At 44.7% G+C, this 19,252-nt stretch overlaps 1 protein-coding gene across 4 annotated transcripts in view; it reads right to left on the bottom strand.

The window, feature by feature from the left end:
* Positions 1–19,252, bottom strand: part of Ets1 (ETS proto-oncogene 1, transcription factor) — a 121,758-nt gene that overhangs the window by 61,930 nt on the left and 40,576 nt on the right. The window contains exon 1 of one of the 4 annotated variants that reach the window (XM_021235540.2): positions 886–1,233. The exons of 2 other annotated variants lie outside the window; for them this stretch is intronic. In XM_021235540.2, the coding sequence (XP_021091199.1) occupies positions 886–967 (82 nt within the window). In that variant the 5' untranslated portion in view covers positions 968–1,233. Of the gene's footprint in view, positions 1–885; positions 1,234–19,252 lie in introns of those variants that run through there. One more of the 4 variants, XM_005084432.4, reaches the window with a different exon arrangement.

Here is a 19,252-nt window from a genome sequence, read left to right as displayed (position 1 = left end):
GCATCACCTTCTCCCTGCATCCTTTGCCCTCCAAAGTCACTCTTCTCTGAGGCCAGCTACAGATTCCCTCTCCTAAAGGAAGGCACACTCCCTCTCTCTCACGCTGTGCTAGCTAGCTTCAGGCATCCTCAGGGGTTGACTCCATCTGTTGAGCACTAAAATTCCTAAGACAAAATTCGGTGTCTTTACTGTCCCTCTCTTCTTTAAACCCTTTAAGCCTACTAAATGAAACCACGAACCAAGGACACTAAGTCACATCTGGTGCTGGGATGCTTTCCTCCTTCTAGGACCTCTGGTACCAGAAGACAAAACATGGCAGAATAGGAAGCCAGTAAAGTTAGTAACCTACATGAGCAGGAGGGAATCAGGCTTTCCCAAAGTTACAGAATGATTTCATTTCTCCTCCCACTATCTCCTCAACATAGAAAAGAGGAGTAAGACGCTAAGGGACGTGTGACAGGGGCGCTCAGGATGCAAGAACATTGGAAATGTGCTCGAGGGCCCGGTAGTTAGCCAGATACCCTTTCAGCACTCCGCAGGGCCCCCCATCAAGCTCAAATTCTGGGGAGACACAGAGTTTGGGGGTGACCCGAGAGGCAGTGTCAGGCTAACGTGAAGGAATACTACCAGAAGGTTTCGTTTATGTGAGAAAATTAGGGCGCTGGAAATTCTATAAGCTTTTTCCCATTAGTCACAAAAAAACAGCTGTGAAAATAAATACACCCCCCCTCAAAAAAAGAAAAAAAGAACCCCACACACAAGGGTCTTGGGCCACCAACATTCCTCCTGGCCTCTGTATCCTTGGCTGCTGAGGGAGCAGCTCAACCCAGAGGGGAAGTGGAGGGGACCCAGAGCTGGGGTGGGGGCCTCGCTGTCGCCACTCACCCGGGGAGGGGAAAAGCTCCAGATCCACTTTTTCTGTCTTGATGATGGTGAGAGTCGGCTTGAGATCGACGGCCGCCTTCATGGTGCCGGGAGTTGTGGGGGGCCGGCGGGATGAGAGCAAGTTTGTTGTAACTGTTGTTTTGCTTTTTAATGGGGATTCTGAACCCGGGGGGAAGGGGACAGGGCAAAGCCGACTTTCTTCCCTAAAAATCTCAAATTCCCGCTGACTGCTCGCCCCGCGAGAAGGTGCGCACCCAGCCCGTCAGCGGGAAGTTGGCACTTGGCGGAGCAGAGCGCGCGCTCGGGTCTCAGCCTCGCCCGCCCGCCCGCCCCGCTTGCTGGCTCGCTCCTCGGTCCCGGGCGCTCGCTCGCTCCGCTGGCCGGCGCTGGCGCTGTGCAGCTCGCCTCCGCTTTAGGGCGTTCCTCCCCTAGCCCAGGCCCAGGGTCCCAGCGTCTGCCCTGCCCACTCCACGGGGCGGCGGGGGCGGGGCGGCGGGGCGGGGCCTAGCGCCGACAGCCAATCACAACCCACCTCCCAAAAGCGAAAGGAAGGGCGAGCGCGCCCGGGCCGCGAAGCTCAACCTCAGCTACTCCGCCCCGCAGGGCGAGGGCCTCAGGCCACCGCTGATGAAGAAGGCTGGCTCAAGTCGCTGGCGTGCAAGGGTTGCTGCCACGGTCTCGGGAAAGTCCGTCTGATTGTGCACGCATTCTTGAGGGCTTGGTCACCGCTGCGGCCCGCTCCGGTAGCAGCATAGTTTTCCGAGTGCGTGTACATCATTCATTCACAAAGCTTGACACACAGGACGTGAGGCTTACTTGGGTGCGCACCCAGGGGGCGCGTGCGGGGGATTCCACAGCGGGTGTTCTGGGAGGGCTCCAGCCGAGATATGACTCAGAATCCCACCCTTGAAATGGTTTAAGTGACAAGGGCAGCATTGGTGAACAGGAACCATAACTTCACTAGCTCAGAACCAAGCCTATCAGAGACCTCCCAAAACTCAAGCCCCAAAGCTCGTGTATCAAACCGGGGAGTCTAGAACCCATAACTGACTTCCTAATATTCTGTTCCTCTAATTGTGTCACCTTGGCTGACGCTTTGTCTTTCACACTCTGCTGTATCAGAAAACTTCCAACATCCCTTTATCCCACATCCCCCAGCACTCTGGTGTGAATCTCTGGGGTTCATCCCCAGCCTACAGAATCACAGTGCACATCCTTGTCATATTTGGGAACTGCCAACCCTCCAGATAAAAAGGCGAGCCCGGCTAACCCGTAATTTGCCACTGATAATTACCTATCATCCATCAAGGTACTTGGTACTCATTAACAAATCATCCAGGACATGGTAGTGCGTGTGGAGCAAGGCATTGCCATCTACCTTTGATTAAAAGACAACATAAATCTTCCTGAGCAACCTCAGGGAAAGCTATTCTTAGGACTGTTTCCTGATTTCTAAGCATGTGATGGACTCCCACCACTTGCCTGCAACTGTAACTTCTGCTCTAGTAAACTTCATCACACCTGCTAACTTTCATCTAAGCAACCCCCCCCCCTTGGGCTTTAGCAGTGTACAGGATTCCCAAAGCAAATGGTGGGGGGAAGGGGGAGAAAGAGCAATAGAGTGTCAATCTCTGGATCCTGGTCCAGCCTCCAAGCTCCACCCTTCTTTGGTCACCAGAGAAAAATATGCATATGTGATAATCCTCATTTTCTTTTTTGAAAGAACAAAGACTGTTGCGGTCCAGCTGTGTTTCTGCAAGGTATGAGAAAACAATGCTGGCCTCCAGATGACAAGAACAGACACTTCAGATCCTGGGAAAAGCTCAGGGAAGCCGCTGATGAATGGATTATAATGGATTGTACATTCACACGCCCAAATCAGCAGCAAGGAAAAGACTCTTGAATTGGCTCTGCCTTACTTTGACATCTGTAAAACTGAACAAGCTAACCGTTTCTTTGGCGAATTTCATTTTGTTGCCTCAGTCTTATGAAAATGCTGGAGATTTTTACTCTATTTGCAAAAACAGCTTTCTCGGGATCCTTCCTTCCTCTCCCCCTCCCCCAGGTCTCTTCCTCCACTAAACTAGTGTCTAGTTACACCATTGCTTACACTGGCGTATGTGTGAGACACTTAGAGAAGCCCACATTTTTACCCTGGAAACAAGAGGGAATGAGTTCCTTGTCATCCTTCCACAGAGCCCATCAATCTGTTGATCTTCCTGTTCCTAACCCTGTCCAGAAGTGTGTAAGCTCAAAATGTTCTAGTGTCCAGATCAGAAAGTGGAACTGATGTGATACTGATGGCAATTGTCCCCAACATCACAAGTCCTGCGAAGAGCTCTGGATCTGGTAGAAACTCCCTGTAGGATGAGAAGCACTGAGAGAGAACCAGTTAAGATAATTTTACATGTGTGGGACATTAATAATCCAACCAGGACAGTAGCTCACTTAATTAATGTTTGACAAATGCAATTTGTATTCTCTTTCCAACACAAGTAGATTTCTCCGGAACGTTCTTAAAGAGTTTTAAAAACATTACTCCATTTTACCTATCAAGAAACATATGCTTTGCTATGGTGCCACTGGAAGTGGGATCGGGATTTATCCCTAGTGCATGAACTGGCTTTCTGGAACCCGTCCCCTGTGGAGGGATACCTTGCTCAGCCTAGATACAGGGAGAAGGGTCTTGCTCCTGCCCCCAGTGATCTGACAGACTTTGATGATTCCCCATGGGAGGCCTCATTCTCTCTGAGGAGTGAATGGGGGATGGGTTTGGGAGAAGGTGGGGAGAGTGGGAGGCCAGGAGGGAGAGGGAACCGGGATTGGTATGTAAAATAGGATGGTTTTAAAAATAAAATAAAAAAAATTTAAATGTTTGTTGAGTGAAAAACCAAGAACTTTCTGGTCACTCTGGGCTTCTGTTTTAACACTGCTTGTGAAAATGACCTACAAGGTGCCAGTAACGCTGCCCCGTGTTCCTTATGGCAAAACAGGACTCTGTCCCCAACTTTGCCCACTTTGGTTCACATGTGTTTCAGCTTACCTACTAGCCAAACACAAGTTCTGCCTTCTTAAACCGGAGCATACTGTTTCAAGACTGATGGTCATTAAGACACTTGCAGGGAGCCAGTAAGTAATGTTTCTTTTGAGTTGTCTTCCTACTGGGGAGAAAACAAATTTGTACCTTTAAAAATCCTTAGACTCTAGCTAATTACATCTGGTCAAGGTTGGGACTCTGGAGAAAAGGGATTTGGAGCCCAAAATTGCATAAATGGTATCAAAACAGGAGTCACCTGTATACTGGAAGTTCCTCACCGCAAGGAGCTTGTGACAAGGAATGATAATTCCCCATTGTTCCTCCCTCTATACTGTTCCACATTCAGTAGGTATTTAAAGATGCATTTAATTTCAAAGAATGGTGGGAGCTAGTACCTTCCTCTGCAGAAGTATGCTAGACTTCTCTGTATTCTGAACCTTTTAAAAGCAGGCCCCGCTGAAGGGAGCACAAAAACATTCAGACCACTAACGACTGATTCCCAACGAGTTCATGACTCACAGAAGCTGACTTACTGGTATAAATGTAAGTTGCTGGGTTGTTTTTTTATTTTTTTCTTTAAACAAGCTCTCAGTTAGCAACCTGTCTAAGCTGCACTTGTGGTCTCCTTTCAGTTTGAGAAAAGCCAACAAGCTCTGTCATAGCCTGAAAAACACATCAGAAGCTTAACTCTGTACCAAGCGGTTTTTGTCTATTGGGTGCAAAACACTGGTAAAAAAAAAAAAAAAAAAAAAAAAGAAAGAAAGAAAGAAAGAAAGAAAAGAAAAAGCCTCAGGCTTCAATATCTACCAATAAACAGCAATAAATGGAAAGTTGGACAAAGGGAAGAAATTAAAATAACTATTAATTAAACTGTAATCCCAAAGGGCCTTAGGGTCAGTTTAGGAACTAAGCCAGGGACTCAGAAGGTGGTGTGGTTGACTGCAGGCTGGCTCTGTGACCTCACCAAAGCCATTTAACCTTCTTAGTGTCACAACCTCATCTCTGCTTCAGGGAATAAAACCACCCCTGGATCTTCCTAGCATGTAATACAGAGTCATTAGCTATTGTTCGAGGAGTACAATAAACAATGGACCATAAGAGAGCTGCAGTTGCTCCCGAGGAAGGGAGGAGGGTGGGGAGGACCTATTCGGCCCAGAAAACTCTGTAATAAACAGAGATAGGGAGCAGTAAGGGTTCAGAAGTGAGATTCAGATTTTTAATTTAACCAACTTAATCTGTCAAATTATCACAGGCAAATCACTTAATCCTGAAACTCAGGTTCCCCATGTTTGAAGCAGGAAAAATAGTTGTACCCACAATTTAAGATTATCTGTATGATTAAATGAGGCCATGAATGTAAGACTTTAACAAAATGTCTAGGGTAGGAAAGTATTCAATTAACTTCAAAGGATTATTGTTGTCTTTAGGGTTCAGAGAAAGGGAAAAGATGTGAGAAATCACTTTAAATCTTTCTCCCTAGACACCTCTGTGGAGGAGATTAGATCCTCAGTTAACTGAACTGTCACCAGGGAGAGTTGAGACAACTGTCATGTTGAATTGTAAAACCCAACCCACTTCCATGGTTCTTAAACAGAGAGCTGCCTGGCCTTGTTTGAGAAACGCCAGCACCAATGGAGGAAGAAAAGCTGTGGATTTGTATCTGTTCTGAAAGTGAGCAAAAAAGTACTGTTGTAGATCATAACGGAGGCAGAACCTTAGACCTCATCAGCACGTGGTCTGAGATGGAGGTCTGTGAGTGTCTTCCAAGTACAGCCCTCCTACTCACCAGAGAGAAAACTGAGTTTACCCTTTCCACACAGAACCCTATTTTGTGTGCATCAGAACAGGTAGGTAACCAGGCACTGTTTCCAGAAATCCAGCAAGATTCTGTGCAGTCTTGGGCAAGTACATTGCAGACTAAGCACCCTCATTCCCTGTGGGAAACAGCTTGGCGTGGGCTATGAGGAGGAAGGGGGTCTGGCTTGGCTCTATTGCTGTCTGCAGTCTCTTAGGCTATAATTATGAACCATTCAACTGCATCTGCAGCCCCAACAATGTGGGATGGATTGGCCTAATCCACAGACCAAGCGACATTTTAAAACCCATCAGTTTAGACATCACGTATTCTTCTCACGGCAAATCAGACTTGGCACAGACAGGAAAAGGAGAGGAGCTGCCAATCAATACTACAGAGCTTGGGCCTTCTTCATATGCAGGGTCGGTGTGTTTCTCCTTAATCTCACTGAATGCCTTTCTCAGGACGGCTGTTGTTTTCCCTGCCAGGAGAATGTAGAAGGCAACTACCCTATAAACCTACGGGGATCTTAGAATTTGAATCTCAATTTAAGTTGTTCTAAATAGGTTTAGTGAGGAGATAGAGGGAGAAGGGCATTGGCACAGATGGCAGGAGAACCTGGTTCTTGAATAACATGGCGGAAGTCCCACGCAACAGGTTTTTACCCCATGGGAAGAGGATTCCATCCTACCCCTAGGACTTCAGGTGGTTTCATCCTGACAGAAGGCTACAACCTCCCCCTGATCTTAGCTGTATTTTCTTTTAGGTTATAACTTCAAGACAGACTTTTCTGTAGGCGTGGCTTGAATTTTACATTCAAACAATTTCACTGTGAAGTCTTTCCTTCGCCCCCAACTCACTTTCATTTTTAAATTCTCCATCAGTCCACCCAAAAGACTTCCGTGTTCCACTCTAGAGATGAAGTGATGGATTTATTTATCCATTCTGTTTCTGTGGTTGGGAGTCAAACTAAAGAAGCAGATAGTGCTAGAAGAAACAGCCCTGCCAGGGGAGAGAGTAAAGAAATAGAAGGGGTCTCCTCTGGAAACAATGGAGGGCATAAGGGAAGTCAAAATCACAGTGGTTTTCTGTCCTTGTTTTACTGGGTCTTGAGTCCCCAAGAATCTATAATGAAATTAGGACCTGATAATGATGATAATGAATCCAGGACTTTCACTTAAACAACTCCGGTGGCCAACAGCCATGGAACTGGGAGACAGACATACAGACAGACAGACACAGAGAGAGAGAGAGAGAGAGAGAGAGAGAGAGAGAGAGAGAGAGAGAGAGAGAGAGAGAGAGAGAGAGCACTGAGAGAATTCAGGTGGTAGGATTTTAGGTGGTCACTGAGGATGACAGGGAAGGTTGTGCTCAAATGTATGGGGTAATTCTCACAAGGATACTTGCCATAAGAAGAACTTCCTTCTTAGAAGCTTTATCTGCTCCCCAGGAGACATTATTTTTGTGTGTTCAGCAGCCTGAGTGCCTGCTTGGTATATGTTGAAATATACATGTCTGTCTCTTCAGTTTCTATTATGCCCTATGTTATGGAGCTAAATATAGTTATTACTCAATAAGTAATCATATTTCATTAATAAACAGGTAACTTCCTAATAGCTTAAATATTGATCCTTACAGAAAAAATAAAACTCATTTACTAGTTTTGTTTTGCCTAAAAACAAGACAAAATTGCCCAAAGTTTACATTAAAGAACTAAACACTCTTTTCTAACCGAAAAGACCCTTAACAGCATTTTCATTTTATTCTAACTTATACTGCTTGCTGGGCTTATCCTTGCATCCATCCAGGCACTTAAAACGTTCCCAACGTTACAATATCCATTTGACTTTTCATGCATGTAATCACACAGGTAGCTGTTTGTGGAGAATAGCCGTTGGCTCGCCACATGGCAAGCAAAGTATTTTGTTGTCAGTCTGAACATTTTACACAGCACGTTGCTCATTTCTCAGGCGCTACTAAGAAGCCCTTTCTCAAAGTGAATCTTCTATTTCACTGACCACCATAAAGACCAGTGATAAGCTAGTGTGTGTGTGTGTGTGTGTGTGTGTGTGTGTAAGAAAAAGAAAATGCATGTAATGAACTCAAGTTTATGTGACGTTGGAAAAAAAGAGTAATACACGGCTCACTGGGAGCACTGAATTTTCAAAGGAATACGTTTGCTCTAAAGGTGTCCCCGGAGATGAGGAATGAATGGGTGGGTGGGGAGTACATGCGGGATGATGATGACGATGGTGGGGATGGTTGATTAGGATGGGAAGGGGGAAGACAGGGAAGTCACTGAGCTGTGGGCGCCTGTTCCACAGGGACATGTAAAGGTGACTAACTTCTTGCAGTGATGGAATCACACTTGCTGCATCTTTTGTATCTGTGAGTGGGATAATCTAGAGGTAGTAACAGAAAATCTGGTTGATCCCAAACCACAAAAACAAGAAATCCATGGGCTGTGACTGGGATTGTGAACAAACACACATTAGTTTTCATCTCTTTTTCCAGTACTGAAAAAGAGGGAAAACTCACATGAGTCATACTGGGAACACAGTACTAAGCAGTAAACACATTTTGAGTACATTCCTACAGTCACCCACAGATATTTTGCTTACATTAAGCATCCTTCCTTGAGATCCATTATGGTTTCATAATGAATTAATAGGCATTCCAGCTTTATCAGTCTTAACACTAATATCAGAGGAACTAGAACAAACAACACTTGCTGAATTCTCTTGCTGCTTCAAATCTAGGTGGGGTGTGTGCGTGTGTGTGTGTGTGTGTGTGTGTATGTGTGTGTGTGTGTGTGTGTGTGTGTGTGTGTTATTGTGTGTGTACATTCCTGGAAAGTGTGACTAGAATCTAAGTTCTATGAATACACAGGGACATAAATCTGGGGAAAAAAACAATTGTAGGGTGTCCAGTACAACAGTATAATTACTCACATCCCCCCTACCCGGCAAGTACCATCACCAAATATGGCACGACCTCTGTAAGGCTGACAGATGAAAGTCAGACTCAAGAAGTCACTAGGATTGCAGTTCACACTCAACGCTATGCTATGAAGGCTCGAAGAGAGATGTGAAGCCTAGATTAATCTGCAAGGAACCAGCTGTGCTTCCTCCACACCATGCCTCAGCTTCATGATGGAATGAGGTGGAGACCACTGATGCTCAGCCCAGTTCAGCCCAGCCCAGCCCAGCCCAGCTCAGCCCAGCTCAGCTCTCGGGACCGGCTCCCACGCACTGAAACTCCTCCTTCCTTGGAGACAATAAAGATGAGTGAAGGAAAGCCTACATGCATGACATGCAAGTACGCCTTGGGATCCTTCAGGCCTGTGAACCACATGGGTCCAAGACTCGAAACGATAACTCGGGAGAGGAGAGATGGAGGACAAAGAAGCCATCTAGAAGTCCCCTTCTTAGTGGAAACACTTTTCTTCTGTGATCTGAAACACGTGTTCACCCAGATTGGGAAAGCAGCCTGAAGCTCGAGCTCTTCACAAAGGGGTTTGGGTGGGAAGCACCCCCAGGGACACATTGGAAGGGGGAGGAGCACAGCTGGGTGGGGAGTTGGCAGCTGACTGGGAGGCAAGAACAAAAGGCAGGCAGCTCTCATGTGGCAGGTTCCCAGGAGAGATCCCTTTCCAGGAATTAAAAATTCCAAATAACGATGAGAATTTTAAAAAATTATTAAAAAGACTGTAGACGGGTTTTTTTTTTTCAGGGAATCCCACAGCTCTTAGAGAGACCAGATGGCTGGCAACAACTATTCCACATCCAGGAAAGACCTAGTGCTCACGTAGATGTGTATATTTTAGAGTTAATAATGTTTTCTCCATTGGGGAACTTTTTTTTAATTGAATTGAACTGAGTTGTGGAGATAAAGAGACTATTCCAAAAGATGTCCCTGCTTCTAAATACTAAGGACACTTGAAGGTTTTTGCAAAGCACAAGTCTCGGGCTTTGTCTTCCCCATGTGGAACATGCCATTAAACTCTAAAGCACTAAGGAGGCGATGAAGAAGAGTGGTAAACTACAAGCCAGAGCCGTGTATAGTCTATATACAGTCCAGAGCTTGGCCACTCCCCGTCCATTTGTCTTTTGACCTCACAAAGCCTCAGTTTCTTCATCAGTCAATGGAAATGTGAAAAACACCCGATTCTGAGTTTATACAAACGTGTGTCGAGCGCATCGTTTATGTTGTGTCTGACAGAGAATGAGCATTCAGTGACCCTCTGCTGCCGTTACCACCGTTAGAGATCAGAATGGATCCTAGAGTGGTAGTATAAACCGGCAATGCTGACAGTTGAAAACTGGACGGGGGAGGGTGGGGAGGTTCAAAGTCATCATTGGCGAGTAACAGTCAATGTTAATTGTCAATGTGACTGAGTCTGGAATCACCCGGGAGACAGACCTCTGGGCATGCCTGTGGGTGATCATCTTTACTTCATTCATTAGGGTAGGAGGATCCATGCACTGTGGGTGGCAGGTGATACCATTGCCTGACCTGGTTCCTGGAATGCGCGGGTGGAGACAGAAGCTGAGCTGTTGCAAGCATTGCATTCTTCACTCCCTGCTCCCCGAAGAACAGTGGATGCCATGTGAACGGCTGACTCAATGTCCCTCTGCCTTCACGTGCCCATCATGACAAACTATGTCTTGAATTGAGAAGACGCGAACCCCATACCCAAGTTGCCTTTATCACACAAACAGGAAAAGAAACTACATAGCAAGTTCGAGGGCTGCTTAGGCTACATAAGAGCTGGTCTCGCCCCGCCCAGATCTATCCACACCAGATTTGTGACTTTTAATTTAGTGAGAACAAACTTTTCGAGAATGTTAAGCCAGACCACTGAACACTGTTTTCTTCACAAACAGATTAGGCGCTGGCGTCCGTCGGTCTTGGCGTGTGACATTAACATCAGACGCAAGGATAAAGATAATGTTAAGCAAGTAAATCACACAAATCCTTGATACCATTCCCTCATAGATGAAAGGAAATGAATTCCCATTATGGAGATATGAGACACTGATGAGGAAATTCTAGTCACAGGCTCATAGCTGGGCTGCCAATCAACAGCAAAAAAGGAATTCATACACTACGGCTCCTTCCAAAACTGGGTCCTCATGGGTGGAAGATTTGATGCAAGGACTTTGTACAACTTGAGGAACACCATATTTTCTTAAAGCAGCTGGTGTCCCCATTCATTCAGCTTTCCATTTGTGGAGGAATTCATCAAAGCTCCTCTCTAACCCGTGTCAGTGACAGAACTATGGATATATATGGCAACCCTAAAAGCTTGGCTTTGCTGTCTGGATGTGAGATGACAGTTACCACCTGTGTGGACTAGTTACCCCCAAAGAATCTGAGGAAATGCTACGACACACTACTCTTTGGACTGCCACTGTCAGCCATCACTGCTCCAAGAACTCCCTCTAGCAACACAGATTTTCTATTTAGGGGACTTTAGCTACTTAATTTGCATTTGGGCACTACCATTGCCTGGTGCTTTGCCAACAAGGCTGGCAGTATGGGATTCAGAATCATCACCTCACTTGCCTACTCCATCTTGGCAAGACCAATGCCTTATTGTTGGGAAAGCAGAGTTAATTGGTATTTCTGGGGGTGTTTGGTTAAGTCACTCCACCTTAGCTCCAAGTTGGTAAAAGTGTAACTTTGCCCTTTCCAAAAGCCACAGTAAATAAACGATGGGGAAATACTCCAAAAGGCACATGGCGGGGTCCTCTGGCTTGCCTTTTCTTTCCTCTCTTTTTCTTTCCAGTGACTTGGGGAGGTTTGGGCACTGATCCTGCACACACAATACACTTCTTGTTCTTCTTTTTTTCTACAGAGCAGCCGTGAATAGCTCTGTCTAAAATTATAAGTAGGGGCAGCCCCGGGCTGCAAGAGATCAGAGCTCTCATGCTGGGCTCCAACAAAGACCCTGCTCTTTCCCAACAATTAGCCCAGCAAAAAAGGACATCTATCTCCCTCTATTAAACCCACCACGTGCCTTCAAGTCAGCCCATTGTAAAGCTAATTAAATAACACGCCTCTCTCCCCATGCAGGTCTCCTGATTAGCTTCTCTCAGCCAGAAACTTCTGCAAAGAGCCTAGAGAGAGACAATCCAATCTTCTGCTTCTCAGAAGTCCCACCCCTGAATCACCAATTAGCCATAGCCCTTGAAAAGTCACCCTTATCAATACCAAGGAATTCATTCCCATTCCTGTTGTCTCCCTCAAACTCCCACTCTAGTCTTTCCCAGCTTGACAGCATAGACCAAACTGACATTCTTTTGAAGACAATGGATTTAGGGAGACAAACGTGTCTAGTACACTGTGGTCTTTGGGGAGCATCTCAGCCATTGGAGTGAAGCCTTGGTGAAAGACTTGGACAGGGCCAAAGGGAGATGCAGTCAAGGAGCCCTAGGCAGCTGTCCCTTTGTACTGGGAGGCCTTGGACCTATGTAAAAGGCAAACACAACCTACGGGGAAAGGCGTTCCATTTAAGGAGAGTTGGGATACAAACAAATATTCCCACAAACTCTTGTTAAATGTTATGTAGAAATAATACAGCTCTTGAAGGCTCCCTTCAGTCAGGCAGGTAAGATCCAAGCGGAAGGAGGCCCAAATTTTATTCTGTCACCCCCTCTGTCTGGCTTCTCCCTCTTTCCCACAGAAGGCCCTTGCTCTCTAGCAAGCAAACCTGGACTTTCTAGAATCTAGGATTCTATGCTTTCATGCACTTTTACAAGCCCTCATCTAGCTTCCCCACTATTCTGACAAGACTGAGCTAGTGACAAACATTCCCTGCCTCCCAGACAAGGTTTTCAAGGTCTTCCCTGCTGAAATCAGTTGTTTCCCCCTCTGGAATCTCAGGCCAAGCAGCCTTCAAGTGTGTCCATGCAGTCTTCTGATGGAGCAATTGTTACATTACTTGAGATAATCTAAGCCTCTGCTCCTCCCAAGAATAGGAACCACATTCAATTCAAATTTTAATTTCTAGCTTAAAACACAATGACTTGGACATAGCAAATGCCTGATAAAGATTGGGAAAACACACAACTGAATAAAAAGATGCATGATACCCCCAGAGGAGTGGAATGAGGCAAGATCTCCTGAGCAGATTGGGAACATCAGGGGAGGGGAGAGGGAACCAAGAAAAAGAGAGGAGAAGAGGAGGGGAGAAGAAGGCATGGGGGAGCAGGAAGGTTGAGTCGAGGTAAGATTAGAGGAGAGCAGGATGAAAGATATAGTAGATCGAGTCATTATAGGCTTGAGGAGAGAGCTGACACTAGTGAGATCTCTAGAGATCTACAAGGATAACACCAACTGGCAAACTAAACAATAGTGGAGAGACTACATTAACAGCTTCTCCTTGATGATAGGGTTGATAACTACCCTATATGCCATCCTAGAACCTTCATCCAGGGACTGACGGAAACAGAGACAGATACCCACAGCTAAACACTGAACTGAACTCCTGGAATCCAGTGACAGAGATGGAGGAGTGATGAGCAAAGGGGTCAAGACCATGATGATGAAACCCACAAAGACAGCTGACCGGATAAGGGGGAGCTCTTGAATCCCAGACTGATGGATGAGAGGCCAACAGGAGACTGATCCAGACTCCATAAAGGTAGTGCCAGGGAAGAGGCCACAGAAATCACTGTGGCCTTGGGTAGTAGATCAGTGTTTACCATGGTTTATGAATGAGCTTTGGGAGCCCATTCCAAGTAGAGGGATGCTCTCTCAGCCTGGACACATGGGGAAGGGCCTAGGTCCTGCCCTGGATGAAATGACAGATTTTAGAGAACCCCCCCAAGGAGGGCCTCACCCTCCCTGGGGAATGATGTAGGGATTGGGTAGGGGGCTGGGGTGGTGGTTGAGGGACAAGGGAGGAGGGGTGGAAGATGGAGCTGGGACGACATGTGAAATATTCACGTTTCTAATTTAAATAAAAACATATATTAAGAAAAATAAAAAAGCATAACAATAATATTTCAATATGTCTTTCAGAAGCCTACATATTTGTTGATATGTAGTTTTCTCTAAAATAAAAACTTTGACAATAAAAAAGAAAACAATTAAGAAATGAATGAATGAATGCACACATGCATGGATGAAACTATTTGATAGTGAATGTGGTCTGAGGTATTTCAGTTTACTACTGATTCAACATCACTGTAGTTAGTCTCTCTTCAAGGAAAAGGGGACTGCTATTTTAGAGCATTGGGTCTCCCTAATTTGTTAACTTTCAACCCCCTGACAAATGGCTGAAGTGCCTATTTACACATCAAAGCAGACCTGAGCTCCAGGTTTTCACAAGATCCCTTAGTCCCTCCCTGTTACAGGGTACAGCTGGCATATCCCCACCCTCTACCCTGAACTCTCCAGCCCCGGGACTGGGCTGCCCTTCACCCAGAGGCTCTTCCCTTTATAATCCAGGCATTTTGGTTACCCACCCCTTTTTGCAACTTTGACTTCCTTGCTGCTGCACCTGGTTCCCCTTTCTCTCGTCCCCTGCCCCTCCCCCACTCCACAGCTCAGTCTGCTCCTGTCCAGCCTGGACTCCCCCAGATATCCCTGCCTCTGTCTAGGCTCTCCCACACATCTGCAATACAATCTTTCCCCCTCCATACCTGGGTCAGTCATGTCCTTTCCTTCTCCTTTTATTTCTTCTTTCATTCATACTTGAAATTGTCAGAACTCATTCTGTCTCTATCTCTGTCTCTGAGAGTGGTGCGAGTGTGTGTGTGTGTGTGTGTGTGTGTGTGTGTGTGTGTGTGTGTGTCTTTCTCCCCCCACTCACCCATATACAATTTCTCAAATAAAAACAGGAAGGAGACTAGGCTAGCCATTCCCAGTCCCACTGACCTATAACTGGGTCTTTCATGCCATCTCCTGTGCTTAAAGCTTCTTTCTTGGTTTTTTTATTTTTTGGACCCAAGAAAAAAAAATCTTTCCTTCCAACAGTTTTAAGGAAAAGTCACACCGGTATAAGCACAGCTTGTGGGAGGCTGAGGTAAGGAGGACGGCCCAGGGGCTAATGACAGGGTCAGTAGGATGGCTCAGTAGCTCAGGGCACTGCTGGCACTGCTGGCACGCCCCATGACCTGAGTTTGATTCGCAGATCCCTCACAGGTAAAGGACAGAACCAACTTCCATAAGCAGCCTCCACCCACTACTATGACACATGTGTACATACACACACCCCCACACACAAATAGAAAATAAGAGAGAGGGAGAACACATGAGTGAGAGAGGCCAGACAGTACTACGGAGCTAGATGCCTCAATAAGAAGAAGAAAAAGAAGGAGGGGAAGAGAGGAAGAGCAAGGGAGGAGGAGGACTACTCATTCATCTTCTTAAACAGCTCACACGAGCAAGCAGATGATTCCTTTAAGAAGCAAACCCGTATGCTGTGTAAGTCTCCAAGAAGTAACCGTGGGGCTAAAACTCAAAAGGAGAGAAAGTTCCCTGTAAGGTATATTTTTGAACTGTTATATCTCTCAAACTCAAAAGCAGCCAAAATAATTGAAGGAGTCGCACCTCTAACTCATACTTTGCGGGAGAAACCCCCTTCCCCGTCTGAGGGTCCTTGAATGATTTTGCCTCTGCGCATGATGCCATGCACTGTCCTTTTCTTTGCTCGCTATCCATCATCAGAGTTGGAGCTCCTAAAAATGCATGCTTTCTAATATTCATGGGCATGTTCATATAGAAAGCCACGAATACTCGGATAATAGTAATAGTAAAGGTGTTTGTACCCTCTGACCTGAGACTAAGGGCGGAAGCCCCACAGTTTGCTCGGCAGTCCTTCGTTCTGGCAAGCTGCACGTGCGCTAAAGCAGGATGCCCACTCTGTAATGATCATAATGGACTGAAAGCTTCAGATCAGATCCTGGCCGGCAATGAGCTCTTATTGCTGTTGACAGTAAATACAGACAAAGAGGCCTGCATTTTCCTGTAGATTTGTCTCCTCAAGGTAAGCTTGGCATGAATATAAGAGTCACTGAGTACAGAGCCTGGAAAGTCACACCTGCCAATTCATCAAGGATGTATTACATAACCTGCACTGCACAGGTGAACTACTGACAGAAAAGAAAAACAGAGATCACCGCTAAGTGGGAATTATTGTAAATGAGTATAAATATGAATAGCATGGTATTAGTCAAAACAAAATAGCGTGTGCACGCACTCAATTAGTTTTAATCAAAGGGTCTAGAAGTTCAGAAGAAATATTTACTGCAAGTGTGCACTGTCAGAGGTTTTGGATACAAGACACATTAAGTACACAGGATAAACATGGTATCGTGTAAGGTGCCAGAGACTAGCATTTGTTATGTTACATGTTTTCTGAAAACAGCTGAAGTTTTGAGCAATGTTAAAAGGCATATCAAACAAGTCAAGACATACAAGACGCCTCTCATTAGGAGAAAGAAATGCACCGAATTTGCTAGAAGGAGTCGTGGGCTGACAGTTCTTGTCAATACATTCTAGTTAGCAGGTGGCTTAAGCAATGCTACAAGTTAAACTAGTTATATAATCCTACAAACAGGACCCCTAACTAGGAAACACTCATTCCATGCTATGCTCAGAGTTCGGATCATTCTAAAGACTGAATGGGTCAAACCTCAGTACTAAATATGAATAGGCATCTCTCCTTTCCTTGAAGTCACAGTGACAGTACCTGGTCTAGCATGGAAGCTCAAAGAGCATTTCAACCCACTTCATTGCCCAACACCTCTGAGATACCCAAGAGGAGGAGAAGCATCCCAGGCTCTCCATACGTAGCACCTATGTGTTTTGTATAACTCCTATCCAAGACAGCATATCAGCCCAACTGTTTCAAACTGCCCACGTCTCATCTACCACTCTAAGCCTTTTAACTGTGGTTTTCTCCTGCCTTATCTTTTGTCATCATTCTATGGGATTCTACTAGACATTTTATCACTCTTTTGCCACAAGCCAACTGAGTCATCATTTTCCCACTAATAAAAAGCATATAGGGGAGGATAGAAAGAAGACTTGGGGTGGCAGATGATGAGCTTCCCACAATTCCTACCCATCCTTTTAAGAAGGAAGTGGAGTTGTCCTTGGGAGCTGAATTCAGTGAGGCTCCAAGTGATATATCTGTCTCAGCTCAAGAATGAAGCAGGGGAAGGATGAACTTTCAGCTGCAGATTAGGGAAAGCAGAGTGAGGACTCAGATCCCTTCCCATGGGAACCAGGGGGCAAGGGAAATTGACATGAGTTAAACCCCAGCATCCAGCGCTTGGTGTCTATTGTGCATCTCCTAAAGCCAGAGCAGGAAAACACTAAAAGCCTTGCATATAGGAGCAGTAGGCTACAAAACTTGTACTTACTAGTCGTGTTGTTTTCATTTTACATGTTTTTGAGGATTCAGTAGTTTGTGTGTCCCAACAGAAATTTCATTATAACCGAAACTGGAGTTAAAAACGCACAGACACTACATTCTGGGCGATGTTTCACTGGTCTAAAGTGACACATCCCAATTCTTCACCAAAGCCATCTGCAAGAAAGAAATGGGGGTGGGGACAACAACACAGGCAAGGGACTTGGGGAGCAATTTCAAGTTTAGTGCATATGGACAGCTTCAATAAAGAGCCAGTTCCGCTTTCCTTAGACCAGGGTTTATTCTTTCCAAATGCCCAGATAAAATATATGAATTGTATTAACCCTCTTGCCTGTGATTAACTTGTAGGACAAGGATGTTTATCAGATAACTGTTAGTGACTTTCTCTAAAATTTATCAAGGACAAAACAAGAAAATTAAAGAAACGCCATGATGTTTGTATAACACATTGGAAATTGCCTTCAATAAGATTTATTGACTGAGTCATTGAAAAATACAAAGATATTATACTTCAACAGTCTGCTGGCTTTGTTGACTTCGGATAAACTGAAGGAGCTTTGAAATGCAATACTGTCTGTTTGGGTTTCACTGTGACACAGGAGGTGGTGGAGTGGACTTAGACTTAGAGACGTGGAAATGTATAAGCATGTCCAAAGGTAGATTTGCAGTTTGTGCCTGCTTCACAAATCCGTCCCACAATGCTCTCTATACTGCTTTTCTCTGTTCACTATGATTCTCCATCATTCATCACTAGGTTATGGAGATTCAGGCTGCCCTGAGCCCCAACTGAGGACCTGACATTTAAAGTCTGTGTAACTTAGGAAAAACTACCTCAACTATGTAAAGATCAACTTACTCAGCTGTAAAATGGAATTAATAATAACTCACAGCAGTTGGGGTAAAATTCAAATAGGGTAATACATGTAAAATTCTAACTATGTCTGGCTCGATGTAAATAATAGATTGTAGGGGTTCTTTCTTTCAGGCTACATAATAAACATACCTACACACACGGCTTTGAACTCAAACATCCTCCAATTCTAAAAATATTCATCTATGGGAAAGAGCGGTGTGTAGAGTCATTCAATTCAAATAATACCCTACCTAAATCAAGAAAACAGTTTATAAGTGTATGTGGGCTATGTATTTAAAAATCTCTATGCACAAGAATAGCCAGGACATGGGGAATCAATATATAAGATAAAAAGATTAAGTGTGTGCTTCAAAAAGAAATTCTATCACTTATTTCACATGGCACACAGCAACTAATTCAAGATAATCAGAGACTTAAATGAAGAAGTAAATCAGCACAACTCTGCAGGGACAATAGAAATGACTGACAATTTCACAACACACATATATACACACACACACACACACACACACACACACACACATGAATAGATGAATTAGGTTATATCAAAACAAAAATTCTTTTTTGTTGTGTGTCACAGCTTGTAACATCAGGAAAGACAAAAAGTGACTGACATTATAGGATTAATTGCAATTTATGTTGCCAATGAGAGAGTTACATCTAGGCTATTATATACAGAACTCCTAAAATTCAGCAGTCAAAAAGATAATCCAGTGGAAAGTGGATCAAGGATTTGAATGGGTAAATCTTCACAGAAGTGACCCAAGTATTCAATACACACATTTAAATGTGTTCAGTGTTATTAATCTTAGGGAAGTACAAGGAAATACTGCTGCACATTCATTGTGAGGGGCATAATCCCAAAGATAGGCAAAATCAAGTATTGTTGAGGAGACAGGGAAGGTGGAGTACTCATGTATACCTGATGGGAATGGAAAATGGGCAGTCAATATAACTAATAGCTTATCCATCCCATAAATAGTTAAACAGAGGTGACTGAGAAATTCTTCCCCAGGTCTATACCCAAGAGAAATGAAAACATGTTCATGCAAAAATCTGCACATGAATGTTCACAGTACCACTATTTATGGTAGCCACAAAGTGGAAACTACCGAAATGTCCATCAAAGGATGTGCAAAAAAAAAAAATGTGACAGAGCCATCTAATAGAAATGTTAATGATTGGAAAGGCATGAAACACGGATTCACCTTGTAACATGGATAAGTTTGAAGACACTCTTGATAAGGGATAGATGCCAGTCACAGACCGCAT

This window comes from Mesocricetus auratus, unplaced genomic scaffold (genome assembly GCF_017639785.1).
Source record: "Mesocricetus auratus isolate SY011 unplaced genomic scaffold, BCM_Maur_2.0 Super-Scaffold_100022, whole genome shotgun sequence".
Lineage (NCBI taxonomy): Eukaryota > Metazoa > Chordata > Mammalia > Rodentia > Cricetidae > Mesocricetus > Mesocricetus auratus.
The sequence above is the reverse complement of the archived record's forward strand: the minus strand, read 5'-3'. Positions and strand labels throughout refer to the sequence as shown.